The sequence below is a fragment of the Furipterus horrens genome, unplaced genomic scaffold, assembly GCF_987537825.1.
Source record: "Furipterus horrens unplaced genomic scaffold, mFurHor1.1.pri manual_scaffold_10, whole genome shotgun sequence".
NCBI classification, from domain to species: Eukaryota; Metazoa; Chordata; class Mammalia; order Chiroptera; family Furipteridae; genus Furipterus; species Furipterus horrens.
In genome coordinates, this window is record NW_028327180.1 from 102,814,638 (window position 1) to 102,832,554 (window position 17,917).

The 17,917-nt window shown below is 59.0% G+C and overlaps 1 protein-coding gene across 1 annotated transcript; it reads right to left on the reverse strand.

Moving 5' to 3' along the window:
• Positions 1 to 12,326: 12,326 nt before the first annotated feature.
• On the reverse strand, positions 12,327 to 13,665 carry FOXL3 (forkhead box L3). The gene is made up of 3 exons (XM_090290018.1): positions 13,559 to 13,665; positions 12,964 to 13,132; positions 12,327 to 12,710 (listed from the first exon to the last, which is right to left on the reverse strand). The coding sequence occupies exons 1-3, from the start codon at positions 13,663 to 13,665 to the stop codon at positions 12,327 to 12,329; spliced, it is 660 nt and encodes a 219-aa protein (XP_090146144.1).
• Between the last annotated feature and the right edge of the window lie 4,252 nt (positions 13,666 to 17,917).

Below are 17,917 nucleotides of genomic sequence, written 5' to 3' on the forward strand. Positions count from 1 at the left end.
CGGTGTCCGTCACAGACTTTGCCCACCAGGAGCACAGGAACAGCTCAGGCCCTGCCCTGCGGTGGGAGTTGGCCTTGTCCCAGGGCAGCTGCTGCAGCTGTCACAGCGGAGCATCTCTCCCTCTGTGCTCTTGCGTCTTCTCCTCATGGCCCCTCATGTGGACTGTCCTGGGCTTCCTCACAGCCCCAGGGCCCCCAAACCCTAACGCCGCAGCCAGGGTGCGGCCAATCACCTTCTCTGACCTCTGAGCCTTGGACCACATAGCGGCATTTCTGCTATCGTCCACAGCCCGGCCAGATCCCACCGCCCTAAAGTCCTCTTGTTGGAATTGCCATGGACGGTGGCCGTCCTGGAGAAGGGTGACGGGCCACCTGGCGTGATCAGGAAGGTCAGAGCAACACAGAGTGGGGGGCAAGAGGCCCCAGGTGCAGGCCCATGCAGGCCAGTCCACCAAGTGCTCTGAGACCCATTACAAGCAGATGTGGTGACTGAGGACATTCAGGCGCCCCTGGAAAGTCTCACTCCAGTGGCCACATGGATAGCAGTGCCAGGCAAGGCAGGAGCCAGAGACCCATCAGGACGCCACACGGTTGTGGGGACCATCCTGGGGTTCCAACCGGTCTCCTGACCACACATAGCTCCTCCCCCAACAGGAGCCATAAGCTTCCTCAAGTCTTGGCCCCAGACAAGGCCCACAGGAAACTCTGCCACCGACAAGCACCTGTGTAAAGGCCACGGTGCACTGATAACTGCGGTCTCCCTGAGGCCACGTGTTAGCCAATCAGATAGCCTTGCCCCCGAGTTACCGTCTTGGGAAATGACCTCATCGCATTACAGCTAGTTACTGATTAATTTTGTTTAATGTGGGAGACTGCATGATTTTTAATAAGGGCTACTTTGTAATCGCAGACCAACGGAACCTTCCAGAGTCATGAGGTGCATCCCAGGATATTTTAAAGGCATAGGACACGAGGCCGGTCTAGCACGCCCAGCTGGGGATGAGGCTTGAGATGCTGAGAAAGGAAATCCCAGGGGTTCCTGTCAGTGATGACGTGGAATTGGGGAGCTCTCTGGCCTGCTGCGTAGACCTCCAGTCTGGAGATTTGCTTGCCTTCCACCAAAGAAGTGGAGGTTTTAGCCTTTAGCCTGAATATTTGGCAGGACTGGGAAACAGAAAATAAATACAGAGAAAACTCCAGCCTCCAAAGCCAGGGAAGGTCCCCATGCCCTGCCCTGCTATCCTTTACAAAGAAGTTGCCCCTAGAGCAGGCCTTGTTTCGGGACAGTGGGCACCCGGGGAGGTCTTCAGGGGCTTGCTATGAGTGCCTGCTAGCCGGTGGGCAGGGCACAGTGGGCAGGGGGCCTCCAGGCCTACAACGTGCAGACGAGGGGAAGCACGACCTCTTGGAGACCCGGGGCTGCGGGAGACAGAAGAGCCCATCAAGGTGCTGGACCCAGAGTAGCGGGGACCAGGTCACGGGCTGAGGCCCTGAGGCTGCCATTCCCACTTTGCAGACAAGGAGACCGAGGCATGGGGTGGGTTTTCGGGACCACACAGCTAGCAAATGCCCAAGTTGAGACCTGGTGCCGGGGATCTGCCACCCGGCACAGGAGGCAGCTGCTCCCAGAGAGGACAGGTGAAGACTTGGCAGCTGAGCATGTAGCAGAGAGCGTGGCAGGAAGCTCGCTCCAGGGGCCGGGCAGTGGGGGTAGGTAAGTGTGGTCTTGCTGACTTTGAAATGGGTTCCATCCAGCACATCTTTCTGGGTTTTCTCTGCCTTTCACAAGTTACTTTGCAGAAAACTGACAATAACACACAGTTCATGTCCCTAGAAATCAAGTAGTCCTGTCTGGGGGAAGGAAGTCAAGGCCCCGGTAGGCAGACCTGCTTTGCAACATTTGTGAGTTCGCCTCGGCTCCTTATGTCCTATGCAACGTGGTCTTTTGAATTCTCTGTGAGCTGGTTCTAGCATGTTCCTGGTTTCCTCATTCATTAGTGAGTTCGGTAAAACCTTTGATACATTTTATGTTTGTATAATAGTCATAATTTTACCATTTGTTTTTTAAAAGATCTTATTTACTTATTTTTAGAGATGGGAAGGAAGAGAGGGAGAAAGAGAGGGAGAGAAACATTGACATGTGGTTGCCTCTCACGAGTCCCCAGCTGGCGACCTGGCCCGCAACCCAGGCCTGTGCCCTGACTGGGAACCGAACCAGCGACCCTTTGGTTCACAGGCTGGTGCTCAATCCACTGAGCCGCACCAGCCAGGGCCATAACTCCACTACTTGGAAGTGAGCCTTCAATACCCTTTTGGTCATGAGAGGGAGGGAAGGGCTGGGGGAGGCTGGGGAGCCCATGGGTGGTGACTGGAGGTGTTAAGCCAGGGGTCAGGGTCACACAGGTGCCCTGGGGCTGCCCTCCAGCAGGTGAGTCTGCTGTGTCACCATGGATCCTTCGAAGGGACCCCTGGGGTACCAGTTAGAGACCTTCCCTGGCATGGCATCTGAGGAAGTCCCCGCCTCAGACAGGACGGGAGCGAAGCAAGACTGGGCTCGAGTTCACCCAGAGACCCTTAGGTGTTTGGATGGAGGGAGCATGGGGGGCAAACAGGGGTGACACCTGGGACAGAAACCTGTGTCTACAGGTCAGGGTCGGCTTCCTTGGGCTCCCACCCGACAGCTGTCCTCCGGGCCACCCCCGAGACCACAGGGAGGGGGTGGGAGGAAGTGGGAGGAGCCTGGCCAGGCCAGAGCCCAGAGGGACTGCGGTGGCATCAGGGACCAGGCCAACCCTTCTCAGCTCTGGCTGGAGCGGATCTGTCCAGGAGGGTGACGTGCAGCGGTCCCCGGGGGTGTCCACCAGGGGCCAGTCACCCCTCAGGTCCCAGCCTGGGCCCGCTGGGGTCAGCCCATCCTGCGATCCAGCCCTTCTTCTGTCTGTGCCCCAGGGGCCTCGGCTGTCGGTGTGGCCCTCCTCGGACCGGCCGTCTGGGGAGGATTAAATGACTGTCAGGTGCTCACGGGCCTGGCGGCGAGAAGGCCGCTCTCCTGGCAGACCCGCCGCCCGCCGCGCCTCCAGCGTCCACTGCGCCGACTGCGTTTTTGGATGATGCCCGCAGGACCCTGGCACCCCCAACCCGGCCCGGTCCTCGGCGGGGGCGGGGCCTGAGCCGCGGGCGGGGCGGGGCCTCGCGGGGCGCGGCCTCGGGTCCCCTCTCAGCCCGGCCTGGCCGCCCATTCCCGGCGCTCTGCTGCCACCTGGTGGCCCGGCGCGTGCGTGCGCCCTGGGCCTCGCCGGCAGGTGCCCGGGGGACCGGCTGGGCCAGGGATGCGGTGTTGCTGGGGGGCTGCCGGCTCCGACGCGGGGGCGTTTGAGCGGGTGCGTGAACGGAGACAGGAGTGGAGCTCATTCCTGGTCAGGGGACCGTGGTCCAAAGACCCTGGGGCAGGAAGAGCCAGGAGGCCTGTGTGTCTGGAGCCCAAAGAGCAGGCGAAGGAGAGGGCGGAGAAAGTGGGGTGAGAAAGAGCGGACCCCCGCCTTGGTGCCTGAGAAGCCTGAGGCGTTGGGGGGCCAGGGGGGGCATCGGTGCCACCCCCTAAGTCCTACTCTGGCTGCAGGTTAGAGAGCGGCAGGAGCGGCAGGAGGCAGGTGGGAGGGGCACCGCTGCGTCAGGTGAGCTGGGTCACACCTGGAGGGAGGGCTCGGGGCCGCAGGCTGGGGCAGGGAGGTGCTGAAGGCAAGGTAGGATCAAGGCCAAGTGCCAGGTGTCAGGTCCAAATCACACACAGGTGTGATGGGAACCAGGCCAGGTGACGTTTTTAAATGGCCCCACTCTCCGAGCTCCATGTCACATTGCACGCGCTATCTCGGTCACTTAGGGCAATAAGCAGGGTGTTCCTTGCCTTATCTCACTCAGTTGGCACACAGCCTGGGTTAGGCCCGTCAGCCCATCCCAGACAGAAAGGACCTGCAGCTGGGAGGCCGGCACGCTCGGCTTCTGTGGCAGGGGTGCATCCTGAGTGTGTGTGTGTGTGCGCGTGCGTGAGTTCAAAATTAAGATAACAATCCACATGGCATGAAGTTCACTATTTTATTTTTAGATTTTATTTATTTAATTAGAGAGGGAAAGGGAGGGAGAAAGAGAGGGAGAGAAACATCAATATGTGGTTGCCTCCCACACGCACCCCAACCAGGTACCCGGCCTGTGCCCTGACTGGGAGTCAAACCAGCGACCCTTTGGTTTGCAGGCCAGCACTCAGTGCACTGAGCCACACCAGCCAGGTCTGAGAGTCACTATTTTAAAGTGTGCAATTTCATAGTTTTTAGTATATGCACAATGTTGAACCACCATCACCACTGACTCCAGAACGTTTTTGTCACCTTGAAAAGGAGCCCCTTCCCACTGGTGGTCAGCCTCCATCTCCTGCTCCCACCTTCCCTTGGCAACCTCTCATCTGCTTCCTGTCCCATGGATCTGTGTTCTGGACACTTCGTACAAGTAGAATCACACAATATGTGGCCTTGGGGCTGGCTTCTCTCACTGAGCAGCTCTCCCAGGCTCGTCCACGTTGCAGCGTGGGTCAGTGCTTCGTTACTTTCTCCAGCTGAACACCACTCCGCCTCCACCGTGCAGACGGCACACTTTGCTTGTCCAGTTTCTCCACTGGTGGACACTTCGGCTGTTTCCACGTTTTGGCTGCTGTGAGTAACTGCCGCGAACACTTGTGTGCGGGAGAAAGGAAAGGAGGAGGAAAGAAGGAAGGAGGAAGTGGGGGAGGGAGGGCATCTCAGACGGAGATGAGAGATTATCACGGACAGAAAGAACGTCTTAGGGTGTAACTCAGGAAGAAGGACATTGACCCCAGAGGGAAGGAGTGAGGTGTGGGAGCGAACGGCGAGAGGGGAAGATGGCCGACCTCTGGAACACAGTCCTCGGGTCCCTGCCATGTGGGATGGCAGGAAGGACTGCGGGAGTCAGGGTTCTGAGGCCAGGACAGGACTGGAGTCTGTCGTGATGTGCAACTGCACACAGCACATGCCCTCCGGCTCAGTTCAGCGAACACACACCTGCTGAGGAGCCGTGTTCGGGAGCCCTGGCTCTGAAGATGCACCAGAAGCGACACCCAGCCACGTCTTCCCTGGGCACGGACAGTTTCAGGACAGAGCCTCTCAGCAGGGGGAGTGGGTATTGTGAGGACAGTTCTTTGTTATATGGGACAATGTAGTTCATCACCAAAACGCTGACACCCCTTGTCCACACGCAACACTGTCAGTACCCTTCCAGGCTGTGTGACAACCAAAATCGGCGCAGGGCAGGGGTGGCACCAGCTCCGGCTGACAGTCAGGTTTGCTGTGTTTGCCCTGGGGATAGGCTCCGGCTACCACCCTCAGCAGAAGGCCGAGTCCTCCCTACCCGCCATCAACACACACATCGATCCCTAAAAACCTGATTATTGCGTGGTGCCCCTTTTTAGTAAAAAGCCTAGCTGTGCAGGTGATGTGAGTGTTACTTTTAGGCCTGTTGAAAAGGCAGAAACCATAATGTTGGCGCTCACCAAGGGCTGCGAGGGCTTCAGAGACGCTGTGTCCGTCAGCCCAGCTCTTGGCTTAGCATCTTCAGCCGAGGAACGCGGACACCGGGCGCAATTCTGCACGTCTGTTTTTCTCAGGACAGAGCAACAACACTCACTTTTGCCCTGAATGGCCAACCCCGAGTCCAGGGTCACCAAACCCTGTGGCTCCTGCACGGGAATAGAACTTGAACCTCTGCCCTCAGGGGCTTTACTCACAGACATCAGAACACTGTAGTTTGTGTCATTGTTAGAATCAGACACTTTTGCCCCAAATTACCTCTCCGTCAACATTAAAAGGCATTTGACATTTCCCTTTGATTTATGTCGTAGCCTTTCCCTCCCAAGGTTGGTTGTTTCCCTCAGCGGCCGCAGCGCCTGCCAGGAGAGCCCTTCTGGCTGCATGCCCCTGAGCCCTCCTTGAGACGGGGCTCCTTGTGGAGAGCCTGAGACTCCACCACCACTTGCCCCAGGAGATGGTCACCTGGGAGCTCGCGATGCCATTCTTTGCACACGTTTCTTGGCACAGAAAAGACTGAAGAAGAGGTTTGCATTGAGCTCTGGGGACACCTTGAATGACTGTCCCCATCCAACCTTCTCCACAGAGCCAGTGAGAGGGTTGGAAATCCCTCCCAAGTGCTGTGGATAGTGCGCTGGGGTCCCAGAGTGCTGGACCTAATGGGGCCACTCCCAGGCAAAGAATAGTGTGGCTTCCCTGCCCAGTGGGGAGATAGTTTCAGGGGTGCTGGGCTCCGGGGGCCTGGCCATCCCCCGTGGAGAGGCCGTGAGCCCTGCGAAAGAGAAGCTGAGGCCCCTGCACCCGCCTTGCTGCTTCCTCTGTGCAGACTGAGGGTGGTAAGCCCAGCTCCTGGTAGGCATTTGGCCCAGTCAGTGAATCTAATCAGAAAACAGAGGGAAAAAACGGCTCCCATCTTTTCAGGAACTGCAGACACACATGGCCCCTTGCTGGGTCTGGACACCCTGCTCTGGAGCTCCAAGACTTCTTGGGAGGCGAGGGTGTGCCTGGGTCAGCTGCGGGCCCAGAGAATGGGGGCACCTTCAGGAGAGAGAGCCTGACACAGCCTTGCCTGCAGAACTCCCTCATCTCTGCTCAGGCGTGTCTGCCCCCAGGGTGGCCCGGCCATGGACCCTCACCCCTGATCGCGCCACACGGGCCTGGGGCCGCTCTACATTGTGTGCTGGTGCCTGTCCCTGTCATTCCTGAGACCATGTGCCCAGATAGCTCCATTCTGCTCACAGGAGTCAGGGGAGCCTGGACGGATCGCGGACCAGGCCTGGAGAACCAGCGGGCACTGAGGAAGGCGCTGCAGGAGGGCACCACGTGCCGAGTGGGGGCGTGCACACAGCGAGCAGATGGAGTCCGCCGCGTGTCCTCGGGGCCCACCTGCTCGCTGAGCCTGTAGGTGACGGTGGGCGTCCTCCTTCCACTCAGGCACGCACACGTGCCTTTCACAGGCCGTGGGTGTGTGCACAGCAACCATTTTTGCCTCCCTCGTCTGAAAGCTGCTGGGGTGGGAACCCAAAGGCCTGGAACCGCACCTCACAGCTGTGGTCCCTCTCCAAGTCTCAGTCTCCCCGTTTATGACATGAGGGTACCCTCTGCCCACAGCCTGCTGGGATGATAATGCATATGGTGGCTGTTGGAAGTCGCCAAAGACATATTCTCCTCCTTCCACAGAACCTGGTGGGGAACACGCATCGTTAACACTCTCATGCTTGGAGGACGCTCAGGAGGCTGGGCTGCAAGGGGCAGGGCCCCCAAGGAGAGAAGGCGCCGGGTATGTCTGCTGCTGGGGGTCTGATGGCACCTTCCTGGCAGGCAAACGCTTTCCCAAAAGCCTCACCAAGTGGGTGCTTTCAGCCTGGGCGCATGTCCTTGGGGGAGGCCACAGCTGCCCCCCACCGCAAACGCACCAGCCCCATGCGGGGAGAGTCCCAGGTCCTGCCCCCCAGGTGCCTTGTTGGGAACAGAGTTTCTTGTTCACCCTTATCTGTTTGAGTCGCTGTCACCCAGGATTCCCATTTCTGGTGGCCCAAAGCACCTGGCCCGCAGCCACCAAGGCCACTGATGTTTGCTGCGCCTCTCCGGCACTGAGTCAGGGCCCAGGACATGCGGTTACGGGACAGAGACCTTAAACAAGCGCTGGCAGGAATGGACATAAACGGCCCTTGCGGTCTGGAACCCAGGGGACTCCATGAGTGTTTTAAGACAGAGCAGGTCTGGACTTTCTTCTTCTCATCCCAAACTCAGGAACAAAAACGTAATGTGCCACAGACCGGAACATGGGTTTCCAGCCGTCAGTCTGGAGCCCAGGAACTGACGGGATGGGAGGGTGAGGTTCAGGCATGGAGGACTGGCCACTGCAGTGCATTCTGGGTGTGCAGGGTGCCCTCCTGTCCCACAGGTCCACGGGGTGAGTGTGCTGAGCCGGTGGGTGTCAAAAAGGTTGCTGCCAACACCTGACCAACAGCCTGGGGATGGGACAGCCCAGAAACAGAGTCCCTGCCCCCTTAGGTGAGTCGTGGTAGGGTCCGCCACTCCAGGTGGCCTGCTGGTGATGCCCTGTCAGCTGCGCCACATCCCACCCAAACCGTGGGGCAAGGGGAACAAGGTTCCGTGTCCCCACCCAGGATCCTTTTCTTTGTAAAACGGCACAGCCGCGTGGCCGCTGCCTGGTACAGACCTCACAGTGCAGGCTGCAGCTGGGCGAACGTGCTTCTTGTTTGCACGGACGTTGCCTGGAGCTGGGAATCCAATTGCACAGAAGCACACGGGCATTGACTCGGGCGGCGGTGGCGGCCTGACGAGCTACGCCTTCAGTTCTGAGGAACCGGTTTCTCCAGCAAAGCCACGGACGGGGCCCATTTACATGCCATGCAGTTGGCATTTTTAATAGGTCCTTTTGCAAATGTTGATAGATTTTTAATGTGGCTGAACACAAAGCCAAACTGCAGGTAATAGACCGTGTGTGTCTTCCCCTTTCCTGGCTCCCCTTTAAATAATTATGTGAGGGCTGCTCTCTAAGCTGATCCCATGGGAGGCAGTGTGGACCCCCCAAAAGGCCGCTGCAGGCATTGGGCCACATGAGGTCCACATCCTCATTTCATTCCGGGTTTCAGAGTTCCCAAAGCCCAGGATTCAAATGGTGGCCACAGCTAGTGGGCAGGGGGGCCCAGGGACACCTGGAATCAGGGAGTGGCTGAGGACCTTTCTCTCCCCAGCAAGCTCTGTGAGCCTCGGTCCTCCTCTGTGAGGTGGAGCTGGTGCCTGCCCGTCCCCGCTCACAGGGCTGCTGGAGCCCGGAGGGGGAGGGGGCAATGGTGTGGAGAAGCACCTGTGTTTTGATACCTCACAGAGGTTCCTGACAGGGACTTTGGCTCTGGTGAGATAAGAGTGGCCACTCCGTGCCACCCTCAGCACCTGCATCTGGGCCTTGGGCCCCTGAACTCAGTGTCCCGGGCATAGGATGGGACAGGTTGGACGAAAAGCCTTAGCGACAAGAGCAGGAGAGACATGGTGTGTGTGCTCAGTAAATCAGCGGGTTCGGAGGCCACATAAACCAAGATAAAGTGCCCAGAATGCGGGAGGTGATTGTCGGGCAGGAGCTCTGGGACAAAGGGACACATAGGCATTTCAATGGTGGAAGAAATGGGGGGTTTGGCCTGGACTCAGAGGCTCGGAGAGCTGACCGGGTCACCAGGTTTCCATTAATGAAGCGCGAGGCGCTGCCGAGCCGGAGCTGGCAGAGGTGTGTGCACATCACGGTCACGCAGAGCCAGGTTCCTGGGCCTGGGACCCCTCTGTGCACTCTCCCTCCCACGCTGGCCCTCGTCTGTGCTGTGGGCCCCGGCTCCTGCCCACCCCCGGGCTCCGCCCCGCTCGAGGGCCCTGCCAAGCACAGTCTGAGCTAGTGGCTGCACCCACCCTGAGTCACCCTTCTTGGCACCCCATGCTGGGCTTGCAAGTCTGTGTGTCCCCGGAGGCAGTTTCCAGTGCTGGTGGCTGTAACACCATGGGTGCCTCTGCTTCATAATCACACCCCAGCACCAAGCCCAGCTCACAGATGTTTGTTGACTGAATGAATGAACAGCCTCAAATGTGCTCAATTAAGGGAGAAAGGAGTTCGAAGAGAAGGGAGGCCTTTCTGCTGCCCTAGGGGAGAGCAGGGGGCAAGGACAGCAGCTCAGTGTGGAGGGAAGTGTCCGACCTGCAGCTGCCCACTGAGAGGGGCCTCCCTGGGGAGCCCTCAGCCCTGTCCCTGCACTGTGTGGGTCCCCTCCTTACCCGAGGAATCAAGACCGTCCCGGCTCCAGGGCCCCAGCTCTAGAGGAGGCCCCTCGCCAAACCATCTTCTGTGAGCAAGGGACACCCCACAGTCTCCAGGTAGCTTGGGAGAGGGGTCCCAGGCCCAGACGTTGCCAAGCCCAGGAACCTGGCTCTGCGTGGCAGTAACGTGCATGCATCCCTGCCCGCTCCGGCTCGGCAGTGCCTCCCACTTTGTTAATGGAAACCTGGTGATCCATAACCGTGAGTGGCAGACACCTGCTCGGGGTAATGTGGCGGTAATGTACGTATCAGTGATCAATCAACAGATTTGCAAGAAAGGCATAAAGTATTTAATTATAATTGCACTGGCAAGGCGTGTGGTGGCAGCGACATTTGAATAGGTCAGAGCCAGCCTCCACCCGCTGTGTTGTTGGTATTAAATGCCACTCACTGTAAGGGCTGGGAGCCCTTCTGAAGTCGTGGGGTATCACACGCTGGCAAATTGAAAATGTCCCTTCGCTTTTAAAAACATGATTGATGTCCTGTGCGAAACAAATGTTATACCTTGTAGTGCAGGGGTCTCGCCGCTGGGGCCGCCCCAGCTCACAGGCGGCCCAGTGGGCGTCCGCCAGGAACAGGGCCGGGTGGGCATGTGAGGGACATGCCATCTCCTTCCAGGGCGTAGGGCAGAGATGGTCTCTTTGGGGCAAAGGGTTTTCTGTCCTCAATCAGGCTTCACTCGCCAATGAAATGCAGGAATAGAGCAAGAATATTTGCCCGGTCGATAGCAGAAAAATAGTCCGGCAGACACTCCAGATGCCACTTACTGTGTACAGCACACCACCCAAATTACATCTGTTTTCACTTAAAACGACGCTATTGGCACAACCGACGAAGGGATCTAATGAGAGGAATGCAGACAAATCCACAACACACACGCACAGGTGTGCACACGCCTGCTTCCCGGCCCGGGCCTTCAGCTGTAGCTCGGGCAGAGTGGAAGCTCTCGTTGGGGAGCCCAGTACACGCCGGCAGGCAATGGGCTCCCAGCAGAGCCTGGCCACTGTCACTCACGAAGGAGAGGTGCCCTCTGTGACAGGCTGTGGTCCTGGTTTCAGGAGAACTGTTTGAGGCGGAGGCTGCCGCCGGCAGGGCCTGGCCAGGCAGAGGGGCGCTGGCAGGAGGGGTGCAGGCCAGGCACCGGTGCTTCCGCTGTCCGAGGGCCAGGCAACGATGGCATCTCTGAGGACGAGCTTGCCCTTCTTCTCCCAGGACTCGAGGTGCTTCTATGTACAGGGCGAGGGAGGAAGCCTGCCTGCGGTTCAACGGAAGGCCCTCTGAGTCCGCGCGCAGCCTGTCCCGCGGAGCCTCCTGCACAGCCAGCCTGCCTCCAGCGCCCGCCTTCCTCATTCCCAGCCCCGTTTCCAGAGTTCCATGAAGCGAACACGCACTCCCAGCTGAGACAGCGGCCCCCTGGGGTGTGTTTTTTGCCATTTACAGAGTGAGGCAATCATTGTCACCTAGTGAATCAGATTCGGTGTAATTCATGCTCATTCTCCAGTGAAGTCATGGATAGCAATGACCTCTGAAAAAACGGGCTGGTGAAAGCGGTAAGATTGTTCACATAGTTTCACTGTGTACAATTGTAATTTTTAAAAATGCCCATCTCTATATGGCAATGAAATCATTTACATTTACAAACACCGTGAGCCGCCTCCGAGGCTCGGAATCATGCACCCCTCCCAGGGGACTGGGCCGTCACTGCCTGCTCTGGAACGTGACCAGGAGGGTGGAAGCTGCCTGAACGGGAAGAACTCCTCTTAGAAGAACTGAGAGAGTGAGCTTTGCCTCCATGTTGTCCCACATGTGGATCTGTTTCTTCCTCCCTCCCACCCTTCCTCCTTCCTTCCCCCTTCCCTGTAGAAAAAAGTGCATGGACCTTCCTAAACAACACAAGATGTATTTGTCACTTTCCAACACGAAATGCTGACCAGAAGCACAGTCAAAGCCTTGGGGCAACAGCCACGGGCCAGGTAGCATCTGCCCTCAGCATCCGCACTTCGTTATGACTTTCATCTGTAAGGAAGATGCTCACCAGTGTCCCTAACTGTCACCGCACACAGCGGGCAGCTCCTGGGGTGTGGCCCTCAATGCTGGTGACCCTGGACCTGTGTTCTTATTCCCGGGGGGCAGGATTCCCCGCAGCTCTAGCTCAAACCCTTAAGTGAAGCAGGAACCCGTTGGGTTTTCCTGCAAGGGCCCCTTGTTCTCAAAGGGTGAGCTGCCACCTGTCACAGGTCAGCTTCCTTCCCTCCAGCCCAGGTGGGTCTCAGACTCAGTGAGTCTGCAAGTTTGTTAGACGCTGGCCAAACCTAGCTTCTGGGCTTGATGTGGGACTGAAAGCACCCAGGAGACCCCAGGCTGCTTGGGTGCCAGCCCCCCAAGAAGCAAACAGCCTCAGCCCCCCTCACATTGTCCAAAAGTGGCAGCTTGTCTGCTGGGCCTCCTGCCTGCAGTGGGCCGACCTGGGCCCAGGAAAGGGGTCAGGGGAGGAAAGGATGTAGTCAATGCTGAACTTGATGTCCCCATGAGGCTCCCTCCCCAGGGTGGCGGGCCTGGCAGGGGGCAGTGGTTCTTGGCGAAGGGCCAGGGGCCCCGGGGCGGTGGCCAGCTCCTGCGGACCCTGGCTGCCCCCAGTGCATGCCCCTGTCGCCCCCTCGCGCTTGGTGCCCCGCCGGCGCCTGCGCCGCCGGTAGTTGCCATCTTCGAAAAGGTCCAGCAGCGACTCGCAACCACCAGCAAACGTCCAGTAGTTGCCTTTGCCCTTCCCGTGGCCCTCAGTCCTGGGCACCTGTGTGAGAAAGCGACAGGGGCTCAGCGCTGCACTGCCCCCCACCCCATGCGCCCCACCCGCCATCCAGGCTCTCTTGGGGCAGAGGGTAGCCCCCGCCCCTGGGTGGGTGGCTTGAGCAGGTGGAGGAAGCCCCGTTTGCTGAGCAGGAACTTCCCAGTGCTGTGCCCGCCCCCACCCCCAGCGATGACGTGGCCCAGGTGTCACCAAGCCTGGGTCACCCAGAGACACACCGGGGTTGGGGGAGGCTGACCTTGATGAAGCAGCTGTTGAGGGACAGGTTGTGGCGGATGGAGTTCTGCCAGGCGCGCTGGTTGGCGCGGTAATAGGGGAACCTGTGCATGATGAAGTCGTAGATGCCGGACAGGGTCGCCCGGCCTGCGGGACTCTGCTGGATGGCCATGGCGATCAGCGCGATGTAGCTGCAAGGGGCTGCGTCAGGCCGGCGGGTGGAGGGGGCCGCCCAGAGTGAGTCCCCAGTGCCCCCCATACACCAGGCCAGTCCTTCCGGGGCACACAGGTGTCCTCCAGAGGCCACCCCGCTCCCCCAGCCCCAATGGGGGCCTGGTGTGTTAGAAGGGGAGAGCAGAGTGAAGGGGTTGTTTGTGTGAGTGACCCCTGGAGCTCCCTGCTCCCCGCCCCCTCCCCACTCCAGAAGCTCTGGCTCCGCAGCATTTGGGGGTTCCCTCTGGGAGGTTGAAAGAAACCTCTCCCACCAGCTCTAAACGTGTGGACGAAAGTGCCCCTTCTCTGAGCTCCACCGAGAGAAGAAAGCCCCCCTCCCCTCCGTCCCAGGCAGGTCCTGGCATCCGGTCCCCTGCGGAGGTCGCCGCTGATCCCGCGGTCACCTGTACGCGGGCCGCGTGAGCCGCTGATCCTCGTCCGAGCTGCCAGCGGGGCAGTCGTCCGCGTCGTAATTGAAGCAGTTATAGGGATACTGCGAGCTGTCGAACATCGTGGTGCGCCCCGCGCGGCCACCTCCGCCGCGCCGCCCGCCTGCTGCTGGGTCTGTGTGGACGTCCTCGCCGGCGCGAACCAGTGGCGTCTGCGCTGCGGGATGCTCTCCGCCAGAGCTGGGACCTGGACTTATGGGGTACCCCACCGTCCCCACCCCGTTCTCTCGCATCCAATCCCGGCGCGGGGGAGGCCCCAGCCATCGGTAAAGGGCGGAGGGGAGTGGAGCCGGCTCTCCGTGACCCTCTGACCAGCTAGGAGGAGGGAGGAGGGAGGGGTGTGCTGGGTGGTCCTATGGGCGGGGCGGCCATTAGCCACCACCCCTCCCTGTCCGGTGCGCTGCTCCGGGCTCCCTGCGCGGGCCCCAAAGTTGAGGGGCTGGGTCCCTGAAGCCAGAGCTGGGGGTCCTCAAGGGCTCCCTGCACTGGGGGACTCCACCTGGGAGCTGGTTTGTCCCTGCATCCTGGGGTCCTGGGCACCGCTGGAGACACGCAGGTTCTTCCTGTGCACCTAGATCCCCGGAGTGGACCCTGGGGCTGACAGGCCGCAGACAGGGAGGCGACTGTGGCTCCCTCCCCTGCCATCTCCCCTGTCCCTTTCCTCCCAAGAGCTGAGGGGTCCAGCTGGGATGAGTTAGCCATCTGGAGTGTCCCTGCCTGGATGAGAGCCAGTCTAGACCCCTACGGTCAGCGCTTCTCCAACGCCCTGTGTCTGCACAGCTCTGCCTCTCACTGCCCACAGTGTGCTCCTCCTGGACGCGCGGCCCGCTCTGCACCCAGTAGCCGGGGCTGAGTAGCAGCTGAGCTTCTGAGTGCCTGGGCAGCAAAGCCACCAATACTGACTGCCTCCGAATGCCGAAACGCCTGTTCAGGTATGTGCAGAAAAGAGGACAGGGAGTTTAGGAAACTTTAGGAAAAAGACGTGAGGTGGGATCTTGGTGGGGAGGTGGGGGGCTTTGTCTCACTGCAGATGTGCCACCACAAAGAATTTCCGTGAACAATCTGCAGAACTCTGGTCATGAGCCATGTTTGTGAACCTGTCTGATGCCAGAAAGCCTGGATAGTCTTCTCCAGAAAATCCTCCCTTCAAAGCCGCACCTTTAGCTCTGAAATGGCCTGAGCTCCAGCCAAGTGGCCCAGGAGCACCTGGTGCTTCCTGATGCCCTGTGAGGGAGGGTGGAAGGCTGCCCCACGGTCCCCTGGAAACTCCGAGGTGGCTGTACCAGCGCTCCTTCTGCTTCGGCCTCGTGGCTGTCTGGCTTCTGTTTTCAATCTGAGGCACCCTCGGCTCACGCACATCCCGTGGCTCCCTGTTGTCAGTGCAATCAGACATCAAAGTGAAAAATTCTGGAATGTAGGAACGTAAAATGGTATGGCCCCCCTCAAAAACATTTTGGTAGTTTCTTCAGAAGCTGAACATGCAACTACCATATGACCCAGCAATTGCACTCCTGGGCCGTCATCCAGAGAGAACCACATGGCAGCTTTATCTGTGGCAGCCCCACGTGGGCATCAGCCCAGATGACCTGCTGCGGGGAAGGGGTGGGACAGGCTGCAGGGCCTCCACACCATGGACACCACTCAGCAGCGCAAAGGAGCCAGCGGCCGAGAGCGGCACGCTGGGTGGATCTCTGACTGAGAGAGCAAAGCCAGTCTCAAACGGTTACATTCTATGTGATGCCAAGTAAATGGCCTTCTTGAAATGACGAAGTGACCATATGAGGAATACGCTCCTGGCTGCCAGGGGCTAGAGGAGGTGGCAGTGGAGGGGTGTGCTCATGGCTGCAGAAGCTGCCACGAGAGGCCCTGAAGGGTCTGTGTCTTGAAAGCATCACTGTCCTGTCCTGTCCTGGTGCTGGTTCTGTCCTGGTCGGCACTGGAGTTTGCATGAAACTGGGAATCTCTGCTTTATTTCATACAGCTGCATGGAATCTGCAAAGATCCCAAAACTAAAACTTTAGTGAAAAATCCTGAAGCGTTTTGGAGGCCCACCCTTCATATTGTGGTTTCAGGAGCTGAATCCCGAAGATGCCAAAGCCCTGAAACAGAGTCGCTTGGGTGCTGAGTCACCGGCAGCACCACCCTCTCCCCTCCCCTCCACGTGGGGTTTCCTCTGCTGAACCACGGTGCCCACACCCACTCGCCCGCCAGCCCCCATTCCCCTCCTCCCTCTCTCTCCTTCCTGCCCTTGAGCCTCAGGTGAGCTTTCCACCAGCCCAGTCCTGGGCTAGTTTTCCTGGGAGCCCCGTGGGGCCGTGGGAGCTGGTGGAGTTCCCGGCCCCTCCCGTCCAGCCAGCAGCCGTGACCATGTGCTCTGGCTTCATATAAGGACGCTGACCCCTTGTGAGCTATGAAGGGACAGCTGCAACTTGACTCCAGCCTCCCAAATCTTGGCGCACACCTCCTGGGGCTGACCGAAGGGGGAATTCCGGGTCGGTCCCACCCACAGCTGTGTACTTTGCCCCCCACCCAGCCCTCCCCCACCCCCCGTCCAGGTAAAGCCACCTCCCGTGTGTGCGGAACTGTCCTCCCCGCATCGAGGCTGCACGCAACCCTGGGCCTGCATCCTGCAGCTGGTGGGCTTCACAGCCCAGGGTTGAAACCAGCTCTAACTTCAGAGCTCACATTACCAAAATCCAGGGCCAATGGGAAAACCCTGAAGCCAAACGAGCGAGAAGCACCAGCAGCGCATCCCTCCCAGCTGTAGCCTGTGCTCCTTTGTTCCAGTGGGTGTTTGGCCCCAACCCTGCAATGTGCTTGGTGGGCTCCTGCTTCTCACGTGAAGGCGGCAGACACACTGGATGACTCAGCCAGTCCTGCCGGAGTCTGTTCATGGGTGTGGGCAGCTCAACCTTTAGCTTCTGTGTGGCCTGATCCATCGTCTGGCTCTGGCTGACCCCTGAGAGCTCCCTTATACCTGCACCCAGGATCTGGGCGGCTTCGGGGTCACCTGCCAGTGGCTGTTCAAACCACCAACATGGGGTCAGTGAAGACGGAAGCCCAACAGAGCAGAACTGTCACAGAGCAGCCAGCTGAATGTACCTTCGGTCAGCCACTCACAAATGAAGCCAAGCCCTTGGGTCCCTCCTTGAACGTCGATGCTCATGAGGTGCTTCTAGGGAATGTTTTGCGAGCAATCGCCGTGCGTGAGCTCTCGCAACCCGCCGACTGCCGCAGGTGAGCAGGCTGCTCAGTGGCACCCGGCCTGCACCTGGCAGAGGCGGGAGGTCAAGCGGGCCTTCAGCCTCCCTTCAAAACGATCAGGAAGAAGCTGCCCTAAATTAGCAGCTGTGGTGACAGCCAGGGAGAGAACAGCCGTGGAGTTTTAACTTCTGCGAGGACAATGTACTTCTTGTGTAATAAAATGACGTATGAATCCACATTGATTTCTGTGACAATTTCTATCGCTGGTGACCCGCTGCCACAGACGTCGTGGCTTAACCTCCCGCCCACTCATCAGCGCACAGAGCACTGCACCCTCAGCAGCAAAGAGCACTGCACAGTCATGCCTCGTCTCCAGCCCCCCTGAGAACTGAGGGTGCAGGGTAAGAAACGCCAGTGCAGGGAAGCCTCACCCCCAGGGAGTGCAGCCCAGCCGATGGCCAGCGGGAGGCTGCAGAGCCTGGGGAGGCGGAAGTCGGGCAGTTTGCACGCAGCTCTTCCCATGGCCCCCGCAACGTGCAGGAGGGACCCCTGCCCCCAGGCGGAGAAACAGACGCACTGCTCGCTGTAGTCGAATAGACAGACGGTGAAGGCTGGTGGGTTAGAAAACCTTTCTAATGAATTTCGGTTTCTTAGCATTCAGAAACCATTACTTGACTTACTTCTAAAAATAACTTACTAATTAATTTCGGGGCTGGCCATGGAAAGGAAGCCTTCTCTGATCTTTAGCCAAAAATTTCCTTAAAATACTACCAACAACAACAGCATCAGCAGCAAATGGAGGCAGCAATGCTGCAAGCCGTTTTTACACACATTAACGTGTTTCCTTCTTGGGACGATCTCACGAGGTAGGTACTACTGTTCACACCCACTGACAGGCACTCAGAGGCAACCAACTGGCCCAGGATCCCACTACTTGTGTGGTGTCGAAACATGGCCCTGGGGACCCTCACGTGTGTCCACCGGGAGCCTGGCAAAGTTGTGCAGCAGGGTTGTGAGGGACAGCAGCAGGGACTGCAGCCCGACCTGGGGTGCTCATGGACACGTCAGGGAAAAGAAGGGCCCGGGCCCCACCCGCACAGCCACTGAAAC